This window comes from Mastigoproctus giganteus, chromosome 7 (assembly GCF_048544385.1).
Source record: "Mastigoproctus giganteus isolate SK-2022 chromosome 7, ASM4854438v1, whole genome shotgun sequence".
Taxonomy (NCBI): domain Eukaryota; kingdom Metazoa; phylum Arthropoda; class Arachnida; order Uropygi; family Thelyphonidae; genus Mastigoproctus; species Mastigoproctus giganteus.
Window position 1 is genome coordinate 132,471,953 of NC_143581.1, and position 21,748 is coordinate 132,493,700.

At 37.5% G+C, this 21,748-nt stretch overlaps 1 protein-coding gene across 1 annotated transcript in view; it reads left to right on the forward strand.

Moving 5' to 3' along the window:
• Positions 1 to 21,748, forward strand: part of LOC150083207 (tRNA (34-2'-O)-methyltransferase regulator WDR6) — a 760,490-nt gene that overhangs the window by 538,386 nt on the left and 200,356 nt on the right. The window contains exons 18-19 of the mRNA XM_090378434.1: positions 1,010 to 1,072; positions 13,956 to 14,135. Of these exons, the coding sequence (XP_090234560.1) occupies positions 1,010 to 1,072; positions 13,956 to 14,135 (243 nt within the window). The remainder of the gene's footprint in view (positions 1 to 1,009; positions 1,073 to 13,955; positions 14,136 to 21,748) is intronic.

Genomic DNA, 21,748 nt, shown 5'->3' on the forward strand with positions numbered 1-21,748 from the left:
TTATCTCTTGATTCTGCAATTTCTAGATCTTTATCTTTTGTCCAGTTCTACTCTTTTTTTTTTTTTTTCCAACTCATCTTAAATTTGGCCACCAGCAGTCTGTGGTCACTGTCCATACTTATTTAGGGTATAACCTTTACATCTATCACCTTCCTACTCCATATTCTATCAATGATAACATAATCTATTACTGTTTTATATCTTCCATCCCAGCTGTACCTCCTTATCTTATGGCTTAGCTTCTTGCTAAGCCATTGCTTCTAGCTTCTTGTCAAACCAAGTATTACTTATTTTTAATCCATTCCTCAAGAACAGATCCACCTTTAGCCTTCTTCATTTCTTTGTCCATATCTGTAAGTTCCAATAACATTCTCCAGTCCTGTTCTTTCTCTCCCTGCCTGTACATTTAAATCTCCCATAATTACCACACTCTTTCCTAGGATGACACTTTCCATTTTCTCCTCAAATCCAATCTTCCTGCTGTTTTCTGCTCTTTGTTGGGGAGCCTAAACTTGCACTAGAGTCAAATTTGTCCCTTAACAATCAAAGGTGAGTCTCATTTTATGGCTTTAAGAAGTCTCAATTGTGAACAGCTTCATCTTGGTGAAGATGGCATGTCCATCTCAGGAAAACCTTTATCAAAAGCAGTTTTCATGTTTTCATTACTTTATATTAATCATGAATTTTTTTCTATACTTGTTCAGATTATAGCTATTGTTTTTGCATAGTCACTAATTACTATATTTACTATATACATAACCATATTACCTATCAGTGATAGCATATAATTCCATAACATAAGTATGAGGGTGCGGTAGAAAATCAGCCATATCTTAAAATGCTTATCACATGAACTGTTAAAAAAATATTTCTCACTGAAAACTATTTTTCTGACCAAAACTGTTGCTTTTTCTATAACTTTAATAAAATTTGTGTAAAGTTTGAGATAATAATTAATTATACTGTAAAAATTATATTTAATATTAATAGTAAGAAATTCCTCCTACAGGAGAAATGTCTGTATTTGCTGCTGGAGGAGAAGATAATACAGTTTTGATTGTAGGATTGACCAGTATCCTTTATTGATATTTTATTGAACATTTGTTTAATAATTTAATGGATAAACTTAAATTTAAATTTTTCATTTGGTTAGTTAAGTTTTAATTAATGAAATCTCTTTTCAATCAATTTGTCTGTGGAAAGACGTGGTTTTACATGAATGGGATGCACTTAAATAGAAGGTTGTAAGAATATTTGCCAATGTTGTTGAGGCAGTGTGAGATGGGTCAGCAAAACTACTAGCTTGAAAGGGGTGGGGCACAGAATAGATTAACAGCAGCTACAGGCAAAGGTGAAAGTAATTCTTTCTCTGCTTCTATTGGGACTGCAACAGCCTGAAAAGCAAGGTTTTAGGTTTACAAGCTGGAGGACTGCTGCTGGAGGAACAAACAAATGCATGGACTATATTAGGGTTACTAAGACCTAAAACACATGCATGTATACTTGCCTACACTAATACTAGAAGACATCATCAACATGAACTTGGTCTGGCTTAGGTCTTTTAAGACCTGTTCCATCGTAGCTCTTGGAGGTGGTCTTGATCTCGCCATCATTGTCTTGGTCGACCCACATCTCCCTTGCCTGTAGATTTGTAGTTAAAGGCTAACTTTTGGATCCAGTCTGGGTTCATTCTTTCTATGTGGCTGATTCATTTTTTCTGATACCGTTTTATGTCATTTACTGTGTTTATCTACTTTTAATTTCTCACGAATATTTCTTTAGTGGTCTAGTCTTGTAAAGCTTAATAATGGTCTTAAAACTCTCATTTATGCTGCTTCTAGTTTGTGTGCATCTTTCTTATTTATGACCCAAGTCTCATAGCTGTAGAAGAGGGCTGATTTTAAAGTGATGTTGTGCAGTCGTAATTTTGTTTCAGCTGTCATTTGTTTTCTGAAATGGCGTTTAATCATTCCGTTCATTTTATTATATTTTTGTAGTTTAGTGTGGATGTCTTTCCCTTCATTTGATATTAAATTTCCCAAATAGGTGAAATCAGATACTTGTTCTATTATTTTGTCATCAATAACAATTTTGACTCTTTGTATGTTTTTTCCACATAATCCCATTGATTTTGTTTTTGAGGTAGAGAGTTTCATCTCGAACTTTTTACCTATTTTATTCAGTTCATTTGCTGCTATCTGTAGTTCATCTTTGGATTTTGCAATTATAACTTGATCATCAGCATATAATATAGTTTGGATTTTATTCCTGTTGTTCAACTGTATTCCGTTGTTAATTGTTTGTTTCCATTCTTAATAATTTTATTGATGTAGATATTAAATAAATTTGGTGATAGTCCACATCCTTGTTTGACTCCTTTATTGGTGTTAATTGGGTCTGATAGTTGGCCATTAGAATGTTTTGTGCAGAATTTTGAGTTTTTATATAGGCTTTGCATCGTTTTTGGAGTTGGGTTGGGATATTTTCTTCATGTAGAATCTGCCAAAGTTTTTCCTGGTTTACATTGTCATATGCTTTTTCATAATCAATAAACAGCAGAAATGTTGGTAGGTTGAATTCTCTTCTTTTCTCCAAAATTTGTTGTAATGAGAAAATGGCATCTATTGTGCTTCTCCCTTTTCTGAACCCACATTGTTCTTCTTTTAAGAATTGTTCACTGTACTTATTAAGTTTATTCTTTAGTATATTAGAGTATAGCTTTGAAGCAGTTGATAGCAGTGTTATTCCTCTGTAGTTGTTAGGGTTATTTCTGTAGCCTTTTTTATGTAAATTGATTGCTATTCCTGTTTCCAAATCTTTGGGTATCTGTTGCTTATGCCATGTAATGTTAAATACTTTTAGTAGTGCAATTTTTTAATAAAGTGCCATCATATTTAAATAGTTCTACATTCAAATTGTCCATGCCTGGACTTTTGCAGTTATTTGATTTTTGTAATATTAACTCTAATTCTTCTATTGTTATATTTTCTTCATCTTCAGTTACCACAGATTCATCTTCCAATTCCCTAGTGCCAGGGTTATACCATAGTTTGGAATAGTGTTGCTTCCATTCTGCTTGAAAGATGGAGTTGGTTTTTATTTCATCAGTTGTGTCTAGTTGTAATTTCTTAAAAATTTTAAAACCTCTTCTCTGTGAGCCCATGATATCACGTTCTAAGAATTTAATAAATTTATCCCAGTCATCTCATTGGAAAGAATCCAACGAGATGACTGGGATAAATTGTTGAAACTGAACATAAAAAAGGCACCTGGTGGTGGATGGGATCTAACCAGTCATATGAAGAGAAGCAGTAAAGGAAGTAAACAAGCCTATAGCCATAATTATGAGAGCATCATTGGATTCAGGGGAGGTCACTATGGAATGGAGATGTGAAAATGTATCCCCAATTCATAAAGGGAGATCAGAAGTTGACATGAGTAATTACAGACCTGTTAGCTTAACAGCTGTTCCCAGGAAAATAATGGAGTCACTGGTTAAAGAAGTAATGCAGGACCATCTGGACAAGAATGCAGTATAACTGCATTCTTGTCACAGCATGGATTTGTTAAGGGGTGGTCTTGTCTAACCACTCTGGTAGGTTATTATGATGCAGTCATCTAAACTGGATTAAAAAAAATAATTTTGGTATCATATTAGAATTAGCATTAGTAGAAGCATATGATGCAAGAAAGCAATCTTATACAGCATCAGCCAAAAAGAAAAAGGAAAAAAACCATCCCATTTCACCCTTCATTCTCCAAAACTTTGTCTAGTATTTCCATGAATTTATTTAAGCTATCAACTTCCATAACAACAGATGGAAGTGTGTTCCAGCAATTAACTACCCCCTGGCTAAAAGCAAATTTCTGCACAACCTTCTACAACAGACTTTTTTCAATTTAAATTTATGCCTCTTATGTGTGTGTGGTCTGAGCAAGAGGAAGAATCCCATCAGCATTGAGCCTGCTCAACTCAAACCATTCAAGACTTTATACACCTCAATCTGATCACTCGCAGGTGCCTAGTAACCAGACGTTGCAATTTGCAGAACCTTTCTTGGTTAAGAGGACCTCTTCATTCTCCTCACCAATCGTGTTGCCCTTCTCTGTACTCATTCTAGCAACTCTACATCCTTCCTAAAATGAGGCCTCCAGACCTGTACGCAGTACTGAAGGCATGGCCTGACCATTTCCTTATACAAAGGGATAATAACCTCCTTTTCACTACTAGAAAAATTTCTCTATATCATTGACAAGACCCCGTGACCTGCTCGACAGCCTGTCTGCACTGTTCAGAAAACTTCATATCTGACTGCACAATTACCCCCAGATATATTTCATTCTCTACCACGCTGAATGTAGTACCATACAGTTGGTATGTTTCTGTAGGGTTACTGCTACCCATATGCAGTACAGTCGGTCCTCGTATAACACGTGTTTACATTACATGAATTCGATCATACACGATTTATAAATAGGGGAACGTTATCTTATATAACACGAACCGAATTCGCTTATGCACGATTCACCTGTGTGTTTACAAGAAATGGCAGTCGAACGCAGAATCACCCCAAATTAACGCAACACGATAGGAATGAAGAAGATTCTGAAAATGTATTTATGTAATTTATATCAGTGAAGGGGAAACACATTTCACCATAATAACGTGAAAACCAACACAATTCCAGATATCGATATAATCGCAAATGCAATTAGATGGAGTTTACTACCAGTTTATAACAGATTCCACTAGCAGAAACAAAACTGGAAATTGTTTTTATTGTTTTATGGTAGTAACCCCCAGAAATGTGCTTTAGTAAAATGTGGGGTGTTAATAATGTATCTCGGCCTTTACGGTGTTGTTTATTCAGTTGCTACATGCGCTCAGCTTTGTTTATGTGTATTAAGCGTGCCTCCTCGTTTTGTAATTGTGCTTTATTCCCTAAAAATTAGTAAAATACTTAAAAGGTGTGAAAAGGAAGCGTCCTGGTGAAGACACTGCATATTCAGAGAGCAAAACATCGATAAACAGAGGCGGACTGGATCAAAAATTCTTACCCGGGAAAATTTATAGTAGCCTCATACTACGGTTTATGGCCAAAATCACACCGGCCTCCGGCCCACAGGGAATTCCCGGGTAAGGCTTATGGCCGGTCCGCCTCTGTCGATAGAGAAAAAAATATGAAATTGTGAAACGCTTTGAGCGAAATGAAAGACCATGTGATATTGCACATGCTACAGACCTAAATGAGGCAACGCCGAGAATTACAAAGAATGCGGAGAAAATAAAAACAACTTTCATAGCGGGAACAACTCAAAGTGTAATTAAAATCCATTAGATTAAAACACAAGAATTGGAAGAGATGGAACGGCTGTCATCTGTTTGGATAGAAAATCAAACAAAAAACAAGTTTGCTTACAATAGAAGCAAAAGCATTAGCAATATTTTATTACGTAATAGTTGTAATAAAATACGTAAGCATTTTATTACGACTATTTTATTTAATATAATAAATTTTTTACGAATAAAATACGTATTTTATTCGTAAAAAATACTAAAAATACTTTATTATAATATAATAAATAATAAAAAATATTTATTTTTTATTATATTATAATAAAAAATATATTATATTTTTTATTACATATTTTAACGTTATAAAATACGTAAGTATTTTATAACGATTAAAATTACCCGATTATTTATTGTGTTTGGTAATGTTTTGGTTCCAAATGTGTGTTCAATCTTGGGAAGTCGGCACCTAACCCCACTTTTCCCATAGGGCCTGTTGTTTATATTGCACGATTTTGCATTGCACGAGGGTTTCTAGGAACACAACTATCGTGCTATACGAGGACAGACTGTACTTTGCATTTGTCAATGTTTAACAATGTTGCCACTTCTCAGCCCATCTGCCCAACTTTTCTAGATCGTGTTGCCATAGCATACTGTCATTACTATCATTAACAACCATGCCAACCTTTGTATCATCTACAAACTTGGACATTAAGTCTGATGTACCTTCATCAATATCATTGATAAATATAAAAAAACAAAAATGGGTCCAAATCAAACCATGAGAGAGGGACTCCACTAATAACATTAGTTCATGAAGAGCAGTGTCCACTGATTACCACTCTGTTTTCTTCCACTCAACCATCCTTTTATCCATTGTAGCAACTTGCCCTTAATGCCATACTGCTCCAATCCATACAGTACTCTTGCATGCTCAATAGAATCAAAATCTTTGCTGAAATTCAAGTATATGATCAAAATTATTTTTTGCATCCAGTTCCTTTGTGACCACATCATAGTATCCAATGAAATTGGTCATACAAGGCTTCCCCTTAAAAATCCATGCTGTATCTGAATTATCACTGCAGTCTTGTCTAGATTATTCTGCATTACTTCTTGAACCAGTGATTCCATTATTTTCCCCAGAACAGAAGTTAAACTCACAGTTCTGTTATTACTTGAGTGACCTTTAGATCCATTCTTCTTTGTGAATTGCAGATACATTTGCACATCTTTAGTCTGTGGATACCTCCCCTGAGTCCAAGAATGCTCTCATAATTATAGCTAAGGATTTGTCTACTTCCTTTGATATAATGGGATATATCCCATCTTCCCCAGGTGCCTTTCTTATGTTTAACTTCAGCAATTTCTCTTCCACTTTGCTCTCAGTCAAAAATCATTTAGCTCCCTGTTAGAATTTAATCCCATGCATTTTTCTTCTCTTCCACGAGTCTGATTAGTTCATTCATCCATTTAAGCCTAAAGCAAAAATCCTTCCCTTTATCCTGATGGTAGTAACATCTCTAAGTAAATCTCACATCAGTATGCTGTATTCACTGCAGATAATCAGACAAGAGTATTACTCCCTCTGGTTGCCTCCCGAACATGCTGCTGTAGAAAACAATCATCCAATAAATCCACAAAAGTCTTGCTAGGTGCAAGTGACCAACACACAAGTTCCAGTTAACTCTTGTTCTCTCTCTCTCTCTCTCTCTCTCTCTCTCTCTCTCTCTCTCTCTCACTCTCAGGGTAATTCAGAAATTTTTTTGGCTGGTGTGGCATAAGCCATCAGGCTTCCCTGCGCCATATGGCTAATGTTAATAATAATCTGTGGAAGTTAAAATTCCTCATTATAAGACATTCTGATTTACTGGCCCACTTTATTTCTCTGTACAATTTGTTGTACTCATCATAGTCATTTGGCCTATAACACACTCCTATCCTCACTTTTGCTTTTCGTGTGGTTGTCACACCAAACTGACTGAACCTTGCACTGTCAATGTATATCAACTGGATGTACTTCCTTAAATTTTGTGTTTCTTTAACTAACAGCATTATCCCTGCTCCCTTCCTCTCCTGTCTATCTTTTCTGTACACATTGTACTCCTCAAATTCCAATACTGCACTGCTTATATCTGTGTGACACCATGTCTCTGATAATCCAAATATATTTGTCTTTGATGTCTTGACCAGCACTGCAAATTCATCATATTTTTTTTCTATACTCCTAGAATTAGTGTACATGCAAGTATACATGCACGTGCTCTTACTCTTAGTTATCATAACACAGCCCATATATTTACTTGTTCCATAAGGACTCCCCCAGGTTCTGAAATTCACAGCACCTTGCTTTCCTGTCTGCTGCTCATTCCAATAGAAGCAGTGCAAAAATCATTTTCACCTCTGCCTGTGGTTACTGATAATCTGTTACTCTGTGAATCCGCAAGCTAGCAGTTTTCCTGCCCACCTAACACTGCCTCGATTGCATCAGCAAATATTCTTCTATGCTTCCTATTTATGTCTATCCCATCTCTGTAGAATCAATCTCTCATGTTAACAAGCACAGACCATGCTGAAAAAAAATTCTAACCCATGAGTATTGCACAATCTCTTCAGGGCCAAATTGATTGCAAGACTCTCATCATATACTCCCTCCTCTTGTGTCTTGTCAGAATTGAGTAAATTGTGGCATTCAGTTGGACAGCTGGAAGCTTGATGGGTCCTTGTTTTAATTCCTTTAAGGACATCTACCCAACAATTCAAACTCTCATAGACACCCATCAGAACACTGAGTTGGCACCTAATTTCTTTACCCTCTCTACACCTAGCACACACGACAACATTGACCTTGGTTAGAGCATGTTCTGTTCCAGAAAGTCTGCAAACATTTCACAAGTTGCACATTTTTTTTGGCTGTGATGCATTGGAGAATCACCCTCTTCAGTTCTCCCATATGCCACAGCACCTTCGCTACTTTTTGCCCATTTCTTTGTTGCTTTAGTCTGGGGCATGATTTCCATTGGAATACAAATGATTAACAATGAAAAATAAGGTTTATAAATTTAATGTATTTGGATTTTAGGAGGGCTTTTGATATTATTACACATAAAAGACTGCTGCTGGAGCAATGTGGCATTAAGGACAAGGTATGGCTACAGATAAAGGGATGGTTAAGTGGAAGAAGACAGAGTGGTTAACAGTGGAGTCCTCCAGGTTTCACCACTATGCCCATTGTTGTTTTCAATATTTATTATTGATATTGATCAAGGTACATCAGGCTTAATATCAAAGTTTGCAGATGATACAAAGGTTGGCAGGGTGGTTAACGACAGTGTTAACCTCAGGGTGAGCTATTGCAACAAGGTTTAGGAAAATTGGGTCAGTGCACTGAGAAAGGGCAGTTGAAGTTAGCATTAGTAGAGGCATATGATGCAAGAAAGCAAGCTTATGCAGCATCAGCCAAAAAACAAAAAAAAAAAAAAAAAACCCACTTCCATTTCACCCCTCCTTTTGTTCGAAATACCTGTCCAGTTGAGCCTTAAATTTATTTAGGCTATCGACTTCCACAACAAGGGATGGAAGTCTGTTCCACCAACAAACTACCCGCTGGCTACAGGAAAATTTCTGCATGTCTATTCTACATCTGTCTTTCCTCAATTTGAATTTATGCCCTCTCGGGTAATTATTCTGAGCAAGAGGCAGAATCCCATCGGCATTAAGCATGCTCAAACCATTCAAGGCTTTATCTATCAGATAAATCCTTGAATGGTTTGAGATCAGATCACCTCTATCAGATCACCTCGCTGGTGACTAGTCTCCAGACAATGTGATTTGCAAAACTTAAGCCTTTCTTCGTAAGAGCAACCCTTTGTCCCATTCACTAATCTAGTTGCCCTTCTCAGTACTCGTTCCAGCAGCTCTACATCCTTCTTGAAATGAGGCCTCCAGACCTGTATACAGTACTCTAGGTGTGGCCTGACCATTGCCTTATACAAGGGAATAATCATGTCCTTATCCCTGCTAGAAAAATTCCTGTATATCATTGACAAAACACCATGAGCTACTCTTGCAGCCCGTCTGCACTGCTCAGAAAACTTCATATCTGCCTGCACAATTACCCCCAGGTCCTTTTCATTCTCTACCACTGTCAGTGTAGTACCACAGAGTTGATACATTTCTCTGGGGTTGCTGTTTCCCATATGTAGTACTTTGACAAATGTAATGTTAAACTTCATTTGCCTCCTCTCAGCCCATCTACTCAACTTTTACAGAGCCTGTTGCAGCAGCATAGCATCAGTAGTGTCCTTAAAAACCCTGCCAACCTTTGTATCGTCTGCAAACTTGGACATTAAGCTTGATATACCATCATCAATATCATTTATAAATATAGAAAACAATAATGGACCCAACACTGAACCCTGAGGGATTCCATTAATAACATTAGTCCACGATGAGCAGTGTCCATTGATTACCACTCTCTGTCTTCTCCAAACATCCCTTTATCCATAGCAGCAATTTGTCTCCAATGCCATACTGCTCCAATTTGCAGCAGTCTTCCATGTGCAACAGTATCAAAAGCCTTTCTAAGATCCAAATATAAAATATCAAAGTTATTCCCTGCATCCAGTTCTTTTGTGACTGCATCATAGTATCCAATCAAATTGGTCAGGCAAGACTTTCCCTTAGCAAAACCATGCTGTGTCCGAGCTATAACTGAAGTCTTGTCTAGATGATCCTGCAGAGCTTCTTTAACCAGTGCCTCCATTAATTTTCCTGGAAAAGAAGTCAAACTCAGAGGTCTATAATTACTTGTGTCAGCCTTTGATCCTCCTTTGTAAATTGGGGTCACATTTGGCCATCTCCAGTTTATGGGTACCTTCCCTGAGTCCAAAGAAGCTCTCATAATTATGGCTAAGGGTTTGCTTAGATCCCATCCACCCCAGGTGCCTTTTTTATGTTTATTCTCAACAATTTCTCCTCCACTTTCCTCTCAGTTATTACAAAATCATCTAGCTCACTGCTAATTCCCCTTCCTGAATAACTCCTCATGTGTGAATGTAGATGCAAAATACTCGTTTAGTTTGTTAGCCACCTGAACAGGATCCTCAACTGTTGAAACATCAATATCCAGTGGACCAATCTGATTCATCCCTTTCCTTCTAGAGTTTACATAGGTAAAGAACTCTTTTCTGTTTTTCTTTGCATCCTTTGTCAAGGATTTCTCATAATCTGCCTTTGCCTGCCTAATCTTCTTTGTGACTTGGTTACAGACCAGCTTATATCTATCATAGGCTTCATGTCACCCATTAATATTCCATGTCATCATTTATATGTGTCCCATGTATTTTTCTTCTCTGCCATATGTCTCATTAGTTCATCTGACATCCGTTTAGGCTTAAACCTGGAACAGTATTTCTTAGTTATTTAAAGCCTAGTAGCTTCCAAGATAAGTTCTTTGAATGCTTCCCATTTTGAATTTGCTGTTGGTAACATCATTAGTTGGTCCCACTGTATAGAATTTAAATACTGTCTCAGACCATCGTAGTTGCCTTTACGAAAGCAAAAACCCTTCCCTTTACCCCTGATGGTAGTTACTTCTTTGAGTAAATCCCACTTCAGCACACTGTGATCACTGCTACCTAGTGGTTCCTTTATCTGCAGATTCTTAATGCATGAAAAATCACTACTGATAATCAGATCAAGAGTATTACTCCCTCTAGTTGCCTCCCGAACATGCTGATGTAGAAAACAATCATCCAATAAATCCACAAAAGCCTTGCTAGTGTGTGAGTGACCAACCCACAAATTTCAGTCAATATCTGGGAAATTAAAATTCCCCATTATAAGACTCTCTGATTTACTGGCCCACTCTATTTCCCTGTACAGTTTCTTATTATACTCTTCAGTGTCATTAGGCCTATAGCACACTCCTACTCTTAATTTTGATCTTCGAATGCTTATGTCATACCAAACTGACTCGACACTGCACTGTTCAGCGATGTCGACTGGCTTCACTTCCTTGGAAGTTAACATAGACAAATGAAGGTTCTGCATATGGGTAGAAGTAATCGCAGAGTAACTTATCAACTGTGTGGTACTATGATCAGGTAGTGGAAAATGAAAAAGACTTGGGGGTAATTTTGCAGTCAGACATGAAATTGCCTGAGCAGAGCCAACACGTTGTCAGGACTCCTCATTGGTTTTACTGGATGAAATACAGGAATTTTGATAGCAGGGGTAAGGAAGTGATTATCTCATTCTATATGAGGTAGTGGTCATGCCACATCTTCAGTATACCTCATTTTAGGAAGGATGTAGCTGGAATGGGTACAGAAAAGGGCAATGATATTGGTGAGGGGGGAAAAAAGGTGCTTTTAACAAGAAAGGCTTTAGTTTTGGAAACTGCTCTGTCTGGGAATAAATACTTGCCATGTGATCTGATTGAGGTGTTTAAGGCTTTGAATGGCTTGAGCAAACTCACTGCTGATGGGATTCATACCCTCACTCAAATTATATACTTGGGGGGGAGATGAATTCAAATTGAGGAAGGATGGTTGCAGAGTAAATGTGTGAAAATTTTCCTTCAGCCAGTGGGTGGTTGATTGCTGGAACAAGCTTCCATCTGTTGTTGTAGAAGTGGATAATTTGAATAAATTCAAGGAAGAACTAGACAAACTATTGGAGGGAGTGGATAGTTGAAATGGATTTTTTTTTTGCTTATACTGTATAATTTTGCTTTCTTGCATCAATTTCTAGTATTAATATTAATTATAATCCACACTGGTATTTGAGATATTCAGTGAAGTCACATCTCTGTGCACAGCAGAGCTACCTGACATGCCATCCAACCACCATTCCACATTGAAAGTTTATTTTTGATCCATGACTCATTCTGACTTTTATTATACTGCTGTACAGGCAGAACCATTTGTTTCCATCGGTGTCTGGACCAATAAAGGTGGGCCTTTGATGCAGTATACGATACTCATGGACGAGTGTGAATATTTTTGATCATATAGTGCAGGGGTGTCTAGACCATCTGTGGCCCTCTCCTTGACGTTGTGCTGTCCACAGCCCTGTAGGCAGCCTCCGAGTGTCATGGTTCTCTCAAGTTTAAAGCTACCTTGTCACAAAATAGAATTTCACATTGACTTTTGGGAATATGATTTTTAATAATATTCGATTTTTCTCTATTGATTTCTCATGTTTTATGTATCTTCCTTTGAATTTAGCACTAGTATTATAATAGGAATATTATTAGTAATATGTAATAATGGTTGAATTTTCACATTTAATATTAAATGTAAAAAAACTATCAATACATATGTGTATATAACAAAACAAAAATTAAATTCTGTTTTGAAAAATGCATAGTTCAGTGGTAAGGAACTGATCTTTCAGCCTGCAACTTTGGTGTGGCAAGAGGGTAGCCGCACCAACCCTCTTGCCACACCAACCCTTGTTACCCTGAGCAGTTTAACTGCTTTGGCCCTTAGTCCAAAAAGGTTGGACATAGTGTATATTCTGGATGTCAAGATTTATGGAACAGATGGGCTACAAATAAACTTAATCATATTAAGTTTGTAATCATGCACAAGATAGGCGCCTCCGTAGCCAGGTGGGAAGGAGCAGCAGTGCGTAGCACACGCTTCTTGATTAGACCGGGGTTCGAGCCCGTCACCACCAAATACGGAGGATGCGGAAAGGTCAGGGAATGACCACCGCATATCCCAGAGCAATATGGCCTTGGTTGCTAATGCTCCTAAAAACCAAATAACAAACAAACAATGCACAAGATGGTCATCAGTTTTGGAATAAAGGAATGGTGCAAGATTACTGGCTAATGCAGAGCTGATCAAGAACAAATTCCTCTTTTCACATTTTATGCAGGATATGAAAAGATGGCTAAAATGCTGTTGCAATTTAGTTAATCTATTGACATATATTTAATTCAGTCTTTCTAAATTTTGTGGTTTTTGAATTGTTGTATTATGGTTGAGCTGCTAATTTACCAAAAAGCATTAAAACACCATTCAACCATGGGGGGGGGGCTCACATCTGGTGAGTATGGGCTTGGCACATGCAGGGTCCTCAGCTGGATATTCTCTTTCTTTGTGATTACTTTCTACTTCTCTCTCTCTCTCTCTCTCTCTCTCTCTCTCTCTCTCTCTCTCTCGCTCTCTCTCTCTCTCTCTCTCTCTCTCTCTCTCTTTCCCAGGATAACTCGGAAATTTTGTTTTGGTTGGTACAGCATAAGCATCAGGCTCTCTTGCACCATATGGATAATAATAATATTAATAACAATCAGTAATGATGAATAAACAATTCACTGTGTAGTTGTTGTTTGATTGCATTTAATGGCAGTGACTGTAAGCTAGAAATTCATAGAAAGCTGCTAACATGTTTAATTACAAGGATAGGGATTTTTACCCTAGCCACATTAAAAATAGAACTTTATAACTTGTTTTTGTTAATCATTGTTAATATTATTTATTTTTTTATTATTATTTTCTTTATGTTGCCTTGATATCCAAAACCCTGAAAGATATGTGTTTAGTAAAAAAAAAAAGTGTGTTCAGGAACCAAGAGGAAAATTGATTTTTCTTACAAATATTTATGTCATGCTGCTATTTAATAAGTTTTTCTTAATTGAAATTAGATGTAAAGGGCACTGAAACTCCATTAATTTATAAATTGCATTCTCTTGCTGGCCACATCTCCAGCATTAGAGCTCTATCAAGCTGCCTTATAGGCAGTGATCCATCCCAGAATAACCATCTCTTGGTAACAGCTGGAGGAAGAGCTCAGTTAATGGTGTGGAAAGTGTTTGCATACAAGAGTAAGAAAAATCTAAATTTTTGGTGACTTTTTTGTAATTTGCCTTTAAATTGTATGCTTTATTTATATTAGTGATGGAACTGATGCATTTATTATAGTTGTATAAGGCTTGAATGGGTTGAGCAAGCTCAATGCTGATGGGATTCTTTCCTGTTGCTCAGATTAAGAACCTGAGGGGACATAGCTTCAAATTGAGAAAAGACAGTTGTGGAATAGATGTGCATAAATTTGCCTTTAGCAGCGGGTAGTTGATTGCCGGAACAGACTTCCATCTCTTGTTGTGGAAGTTGATAGCTTAAATAAATTTAAGGCTAAGTAAGACAGGCATTTGGAATAAATAGATGGGTGAAATGGGATTTTTTTTTTGGCTGATGCTTCTTCCATCATAATATGCCTTAGCTAATGCTAATACATTCATGTGTTTTACACAAAAGTATTGCAAGAATAATTCTACCTCAAAAATAGCTTGGGCTAGTTATATTGATAATTTCCAAGATAATTAAAAAAATTATCAAAATATAGTTTATAAAAGTTAATTAAAACAAATATCAAAAACACATGCATCATACTATACATATAAAGACACTTAATTCTTTTAGATTTTTTCAGAAGCAGCATAATATCAAAATTTTTGCTAGGTCCAGCCTGGAGTATTATTGATGGAATGCGATGGGGAGGGGGAGGTTGATTGTCCAGTCTTACACCCAGATCCGCATTGCTTAGTGAAGCTATTGTTCATTGCTTAGGATTTCTTTTAAATGTGCATTTGAAAAAGGACTTGCTAAGGTCCTCTCTATATTTATATATTTCCAAAAATATGTCATTTCTCACACAGGTCACTGTTTTAAAAATTGGACAAAATAAAATAATTAAGTAATAAACTAGTTGTACCCGATGTAACATACCCCATCTTTCTGATTATGGCATAAATAGTTTAATCTAGATCCTTCAGTCTCCACCATTCTTGATTAGGTGATATAATTTTACAGTAGTCACCTATGGGATATATGCATATGTCTCTATTTGCTGGTGCTTCCCCATCTTCTCTAACAAATATTGCAGCAACCTCCCTTTTGGATGTAAGAGCATTATATGGTCTCTTATCTAAGTCCAGGTCTTCTATAAATGCCATGCACACATTCATTATTGGATTGGCCTGGGTTATTTGATGTTTTTGTTTATATGACTCAGCAAATGGGTTAACTTGTTGCAGCATCTCGTCCAATTGTTGCATTACTTTGGCCGTACACAGTTGGTTTGATTGTTTTTCAAGCTGTTTTTTGTTGCTTCAGCAGAATCAAAAATATAAAGTTGTCTATATCCTGGCTTATTTTCTTCATTTGGATATAACAGTGAGACCAAATGGTAAATCTGACCGTGTATTTTAAAACAGTATGAACCATTTCCAGGCAGTGATTTAATCTCTGTGCCCATTGATGCGATCACTATTGCTGAGTTGTACTCTCATATATGTTCTCTGTAGTTATTTGCTTCACGCTTATCCCCTGTAAATAGTCTTGTAATAGAGCAGGTGTCTCAGACAGTGGGTCAAGTGAAACCTTTCCATCATTTAGTGATGGATGACAGCATTTAGTTTTTTTTTTTTTTTTTGATAGTTGTTGGCGCATAGGCTTCTGTGGTCATAATGCACCTCCCAAGGTTTTTGCAGTACTTTGATCCAAGCCTGAGGCGGAAATCGAACCCGTGACCTTTGGGTTGACAGCATTTAGTGTATTTATTCGATGTGTTTAACTCATGTTCCCAATATCTTGCATTGTTAATACTCACAGTTGTAACGCTTTTTCTTTTTTTTTTTTTTTTTTTCTGGAAACCCCAAACACAAGAGGAATTAGAACCTACAGTACTTAGTACCATGCATGGGTTGTGGGTTAAGAAAATGAAAGAAGATATTTGTTGACATTAGATTTGAACTTCTGAAGACTGTATATTTCAGGAAATATGTATGAAGTAAGGTTGTTCCAGAAAACAGCAGTTGAAGGAATAAACAAGGAAGATGAAAAGTTGGTTCTGTGAGTTTGAAGTTGGACAATAAATGGATGTTGGCTGGTGGCAGCATGTGTTCGGACTGTTTTGAAAGAGAGAGGGAAAGATATAGAGGCCAATTCAGAAAAACAGTGCCCATGGAAGTATCTGTAGAAAAGGCATGCAGCGGAAACAGTACATCTATGAGACACCATTAGAGATGAGTTATTAATTAACCTAACTAACCTAAATTAACCTAACCTAGAAGCCTGAGAGAGGTTTTGGGGGCAATGCCCCAAATGCAGGAATCTAAGTGTGGAGGGGGGGGCCTGGTGAATTAGATGTTCCATCCAAATCATCAACAATTTTTCCATTTTGTGTATTGTACTTTTTCATTTTTTTTTGTAATTACTGTAGATTTTAGTGGTGCCAATTCTCTCATTGCCTCACAAATTTGCCTTTTTGTTCGTTAAAACGGTAAAAATTGTCAAATGGGATCATTTTAAATTACTTGCTAGGTGTGACACTGTTTTACCACTCTCATACGTTTTATTAATTTTATTTCTCTTTCTTTTATCACTATTTTCCTTACTGGCCATAAGCATTTGATATAAACATAAATTAAAAACAAAAATACAAACTGCAAATAAATTGATGAAGAATGAGAGACAGGCGACTACACAGGAATGCAGTTGCTCAACAACTAACCAGCACAAACCAATTGATTGCATGGGCGATATTCCTGCACAATCTTGAAAAATCTTGTTTTTTCTAAACATGTACTTCATGGTTGTAAGTAAAGGTGACCATAAGTTGAGGGATACCTGTTATGGTCTCTTTTTATACTCTGGAACGACCACCAGGTCAGAGGAGTTTAACCATATTTAGTAGCCATGCAGACTTGAGCCATGGTCCACTCAAAGATTGTGTGCTATGGCACTCTCAGTCCTGACCAATTGGCTGTGTCAGGTTAATGTTCTGCATGCATTTTGTTTCATAACACTCCGGAGGAAGAAGTAACTTTTTTCTCTGTGATTTATTTTGGCTTTTTTTCTGCCTTTACAATATGCAAATCAGGCTTGTAAATACACTATCCTTCAAAAAAATCTGGTTGCCCCTATTGTCAGATGTAATATTACCGCCTTGTCAATTCATTCAGTTAATGACAGCTTTCGCCCTACAAAATCAACCGCTTGCGATGTTATCACAAGACCCCAAGTGTTGGTGACAAGTGATTTTCTCTTTGCAACGTATAGAGTGCCTTTTAAAAGTGACCTAGTTTTATTTCTTTTCTTATGTGATTTTCTCTTTTGTTTACTTAAAGTAGTTCTGTGCTTGCAAGGTCTAAGATAAGAATCTAGAAAGGGAATACACCTTTTTTTAGACTATATGTCACTAACCAACTCTACTTACCTTGTAAACCACTTGGTCACTGGTGGCACAGCTGCTGCCTCCATGTGATGGGGGAATCAACACTCAGGGTTAAAAGGAGCTGAAATGGAAACAAATGTATTTCCATGTTTAGAACCAAAGAGCTCATGGCACAACACTTACCGACACCAACCATAATTTCTTTCTGTCAAAGAGACTGAAAAAGGACACAAAGAAACAGGAATATCCAGGATTCTTGATGTTGCATTCTCTGTCATCAGAACGTGTGAGTACACTCTCCTCTTTCATCAGTCAGAGAAGCCCCAAAAATGCCACAGGTTCAGTGAAAATGGTTAAATATCTACAAATAGGAGATTTACTAATAGAAACCTCTTGGTCAAGACACTCCGAGCTGTTATTATGGCTCACTTCTTTAAGTGGAATTCTGATTCAAGTCACCCAATAAAACACACTGAATTCTTCCAAGGCATGATCACCAAATGGGATCTATTAACCATTTCTGAATAAGAAATAGTGCAGGAACTAAAAGATCAAAACATCACTCAAGTAAAAATAATCATGATCAGAAAAGATGGCAACTTAATCCCTACCTGGAACATAATCTTAACTTTCAGTACACTACATCTACCAGCTTCTGTCAAACCAGATTACTTGAACTGCCATTTTGCCATTTATCCCAAACCCACTAAGATATTACAAAGGCCAGAAATTTGGCCACTCCCAGGTAGTATGCCACAGATATGCAACATGTCCAAACTGTGGGTGCAAAAGTCACACACAAACAGAATGCAAAGCACAAACACCACAATGTCACCACATGTGACACTGTGGTGTTTGTGCTTTTTCATATCTGCCTGCACAATAACCCCCAGGTCCTTTTTCATTCTCTACCACTGTCAGTGGTAGAGAATGAAAATGACCTGGGGGTTATTGTGCAGGCAGATATGAAGTTCTCTGAGCAGTGTAGATGGGCTGCAAGAGTAGCTGATGGGGTCTTGTCAATGATATACAGGAATTTTTCTAGCAAGGATAAGGAGGTGATTATTCCCTTGTATAAGGCAATGGTCAGGCCTCATTTCAAGAAAGATGTAGAACTGCGGGAATGAGTACAGAGAAAGGCAACAAGATTAGTGAATGGAACAAAGGGTTGCTCTTATGAAGAAAGGCTTAAGTTTTGAAAATTACAGTGTCTGGAGACTGTGTCTGGAGACTAGGCATCGGCGAGGTGATCTGATAGAGGTATATAAAGCCTTGAATGGTTTGAGCATGCTCAATGCAGATGGGATTCTTCCTCTTGCTCAGAATAATCACCTGAGAGGGCATAAATTCGGATTGAGGAAAGACAGATGTAGAATAGATGTGTGGAAATTTGCCATTAGCCAGCGGGTAGTTGGTTGGTGGAACAGACTGCCATCCCTTGAAAAAGTCTTGCCTGACAAATTTGATAGGATATTATGATGTGGTTACAAAGGAACTGGATGCAAAAAATAATTTTGATATCATATATTTGGATTTCAGGAAAGGTTTTGACACTGTTGTGCATGGAAGACTATTGTACAAATTGGAGCAGAATGGTATTAAGAGTAAGTTGCTACAATGGATAAAAGGACATTTGAGTGGGAGAAGACAGAGGGTGGTAATCAATGGGTGCTGCTCTTCGTGGACCAATGTTATTAGTGGAGTCCCACATTGTTCCGTGTTGGGTCCACTGTTGTTTTGTATATTTATCAATGATATTGATGAAGGTATATCAGGCTTAGTGTCGAAGTTTGCAGATGATACAAAGGTTGGCAGGGTTGTTAATGACAGTAATGGCAGTGTGCTACTGCAACAGGATCTAGAAAATTTTGGGCAGATGGGCTAAAAAGTGGCAACTGAAGTTTAACCTTGACAAATGCAAAGTACTGCATATGGGTCGAAGTAACCCCAGAGAAACATACCAACTGTGTGGTACTACACTTAAGGTGGTAGAAAATGAAAAAGTCCTGGGAGTAATTGTGCAGTCAGATATGAAGTTTTCTGAGCAATGCAAACAGGCTGCCAGGGCAGGTCATGGGGTTTTGTCAATGATATGTAGGAATTTTGCTAGCAAGGAAAAGGAGGTTATTGTCCCTCTGTATAAGGCAATGGTCAGGCCACGCCTTGAGTACTGCGTACAGGTCTGAAGACGGCGCACTATAGCCTCAGCAGCTTATGTGCCATTAAACCTCCATAACACACACACACACATAGGTCTGGAGGCCTAATTTTTAGGGAGGATGTAGATGTGCTTGAACGTGTACAGGGAAGGGCAACAAGATTGGTGAGGGGAATAAAGGGATCCTCTTACCAAGAGAGGCTTAAGTTCTGCAGATTGCAGTGGCTGGAGACTTGGCACCTGCGTGGTGATCTGATTGAGGTGTATAAGGTCTTGAATGGGTTTGAGCACGCTGAATTCTGATGGGATCCTTCCCATCAGAATTCAGTTCAGATTACGAACCTCAGGGGGCATAAATTCAAATTAAGAAAAGACAGATGTAGAATAGATGTGCGGAAATTTGCCTTTAGCCAGCGGGTGGTTAATTGCTGGAACAAACTTCCATCTGTCGTTGTGGAAGTTTATAGGTTAATTAAATTTAAGGAGGAACTGGACAGGCATTTGGAGGGAATGGTGTAATTTTGTTTTGTTTTTTTTTTGGCTGAAGCTGCATAAGCTCATACAGTTGCTTTCTTGCATCACATGCCACTACTACTACTAGGTGACTTTAATACATGCCACCCATTATGCGGTTCCTCCACCTCAGAGAGATGTGGAAAGCTTATTGAAATTCTGATTGACATACTGACAATTTAATATTATTGAATACTGTTTTTTTCTCTATAACCATTTCCCTACCATGCTTTTCCATTTGCTGTCCAAACCTCTATCCAAGTGTTGATTGGATAACTCTTAACAATTAATGCCATAACAGTGACCATTAACCTGCTGATATGTAAAATTCAAACATCCTGTTCCTTACCAACAGATGATCCAGTAAAATTGAAATTTTGAAAGTCTGATTGAATTAAATGCAGTAGGCAAGTCTCGTCCAGCAGCCATATCATCCAAGTCTGTTCCATAAACCATGTCACTGACCACATAACAAATCAAACGCTAACAGCTGCGACTCTGCCATTCCTCAATATCAAGTCAGAAATTGTCAAATTTAATTACTGGTGGAACAAAGATTACAACAATGCAATAAAAGAGAGAGAAAGCATGGAACCTATTCTGCAAATATCCAACCACTTCCAATCTTATTAATTATAAATGGCTTAGAACAAGAGTTTGTTATATCAGGCAGAAAGCAAAAAAAAATCTTTGATTAAATTTGCTATTTTGATTAATAAAAATACAGATATCAGACTGATCTTGGCAAAATTAAAACAGTTAAATGGTAAGTTTCCTCCAATAGCAACTTCACTGCTTAACTGGAATGGACAGGAGCTCTCTACTTCTACAGAAATCTCAAATGCACTAAGAACCATATTTTATGTTTTCCTTCTCAACTGCTTATGACCAGTCATTTCAAAATATTGAAGATGTAACTGAGAAATGCAAACTGAATTTCACTGAACTCCTGTGCTTTGCCTGATGATCAACCATTTACCATGTTTGAATTGCAATGTTTTCCCAACTCAAGAAACAGTGCTGCTGGCCCTGATGGGATATATTATGTAATGCTTAAAAATTTATATCAAAAATCACTATCTTCACTGCTAATCTTTTTGGAAAGAATTGGGTAGATGCCGTCGAAGGAATTAAAATGGGGGACCATCAAGCTCTTAGCTGCCCAACTCAACGCCAGAACTTACTTTTGTGCATCAGGCAACACAACAGCAATCTTCAGGGCAGAATGCACTGGTCCCACAGGATCGAGTTATTATTGGTGACTCTATTGTCAGGGAGATGGAAAATATATTGTGCAAAAAGGATAGATTGAACAGGACCAGGGTAGCTCTTCCAGGAGCAAAAGTAGATGACATAGTAGAGCAGATATCATCATGTTTTAAGGGCACAAAGGGTGATATGTTATACATGTTGGCACTAATGACATTAAGAGTAGGAGATCTGCAGACCTACTTAGCAAGTACAGGTCAGTGTTGAAAAAAAGTCGCGAGTTAGGGTTAAATTTGAAAGTGTCTGCAATTCTGCCCAGACATGATAGGAGGGACTACATGATGCGAGCCTTGTCAATCAATTCGGCCCTGGAGAGATTG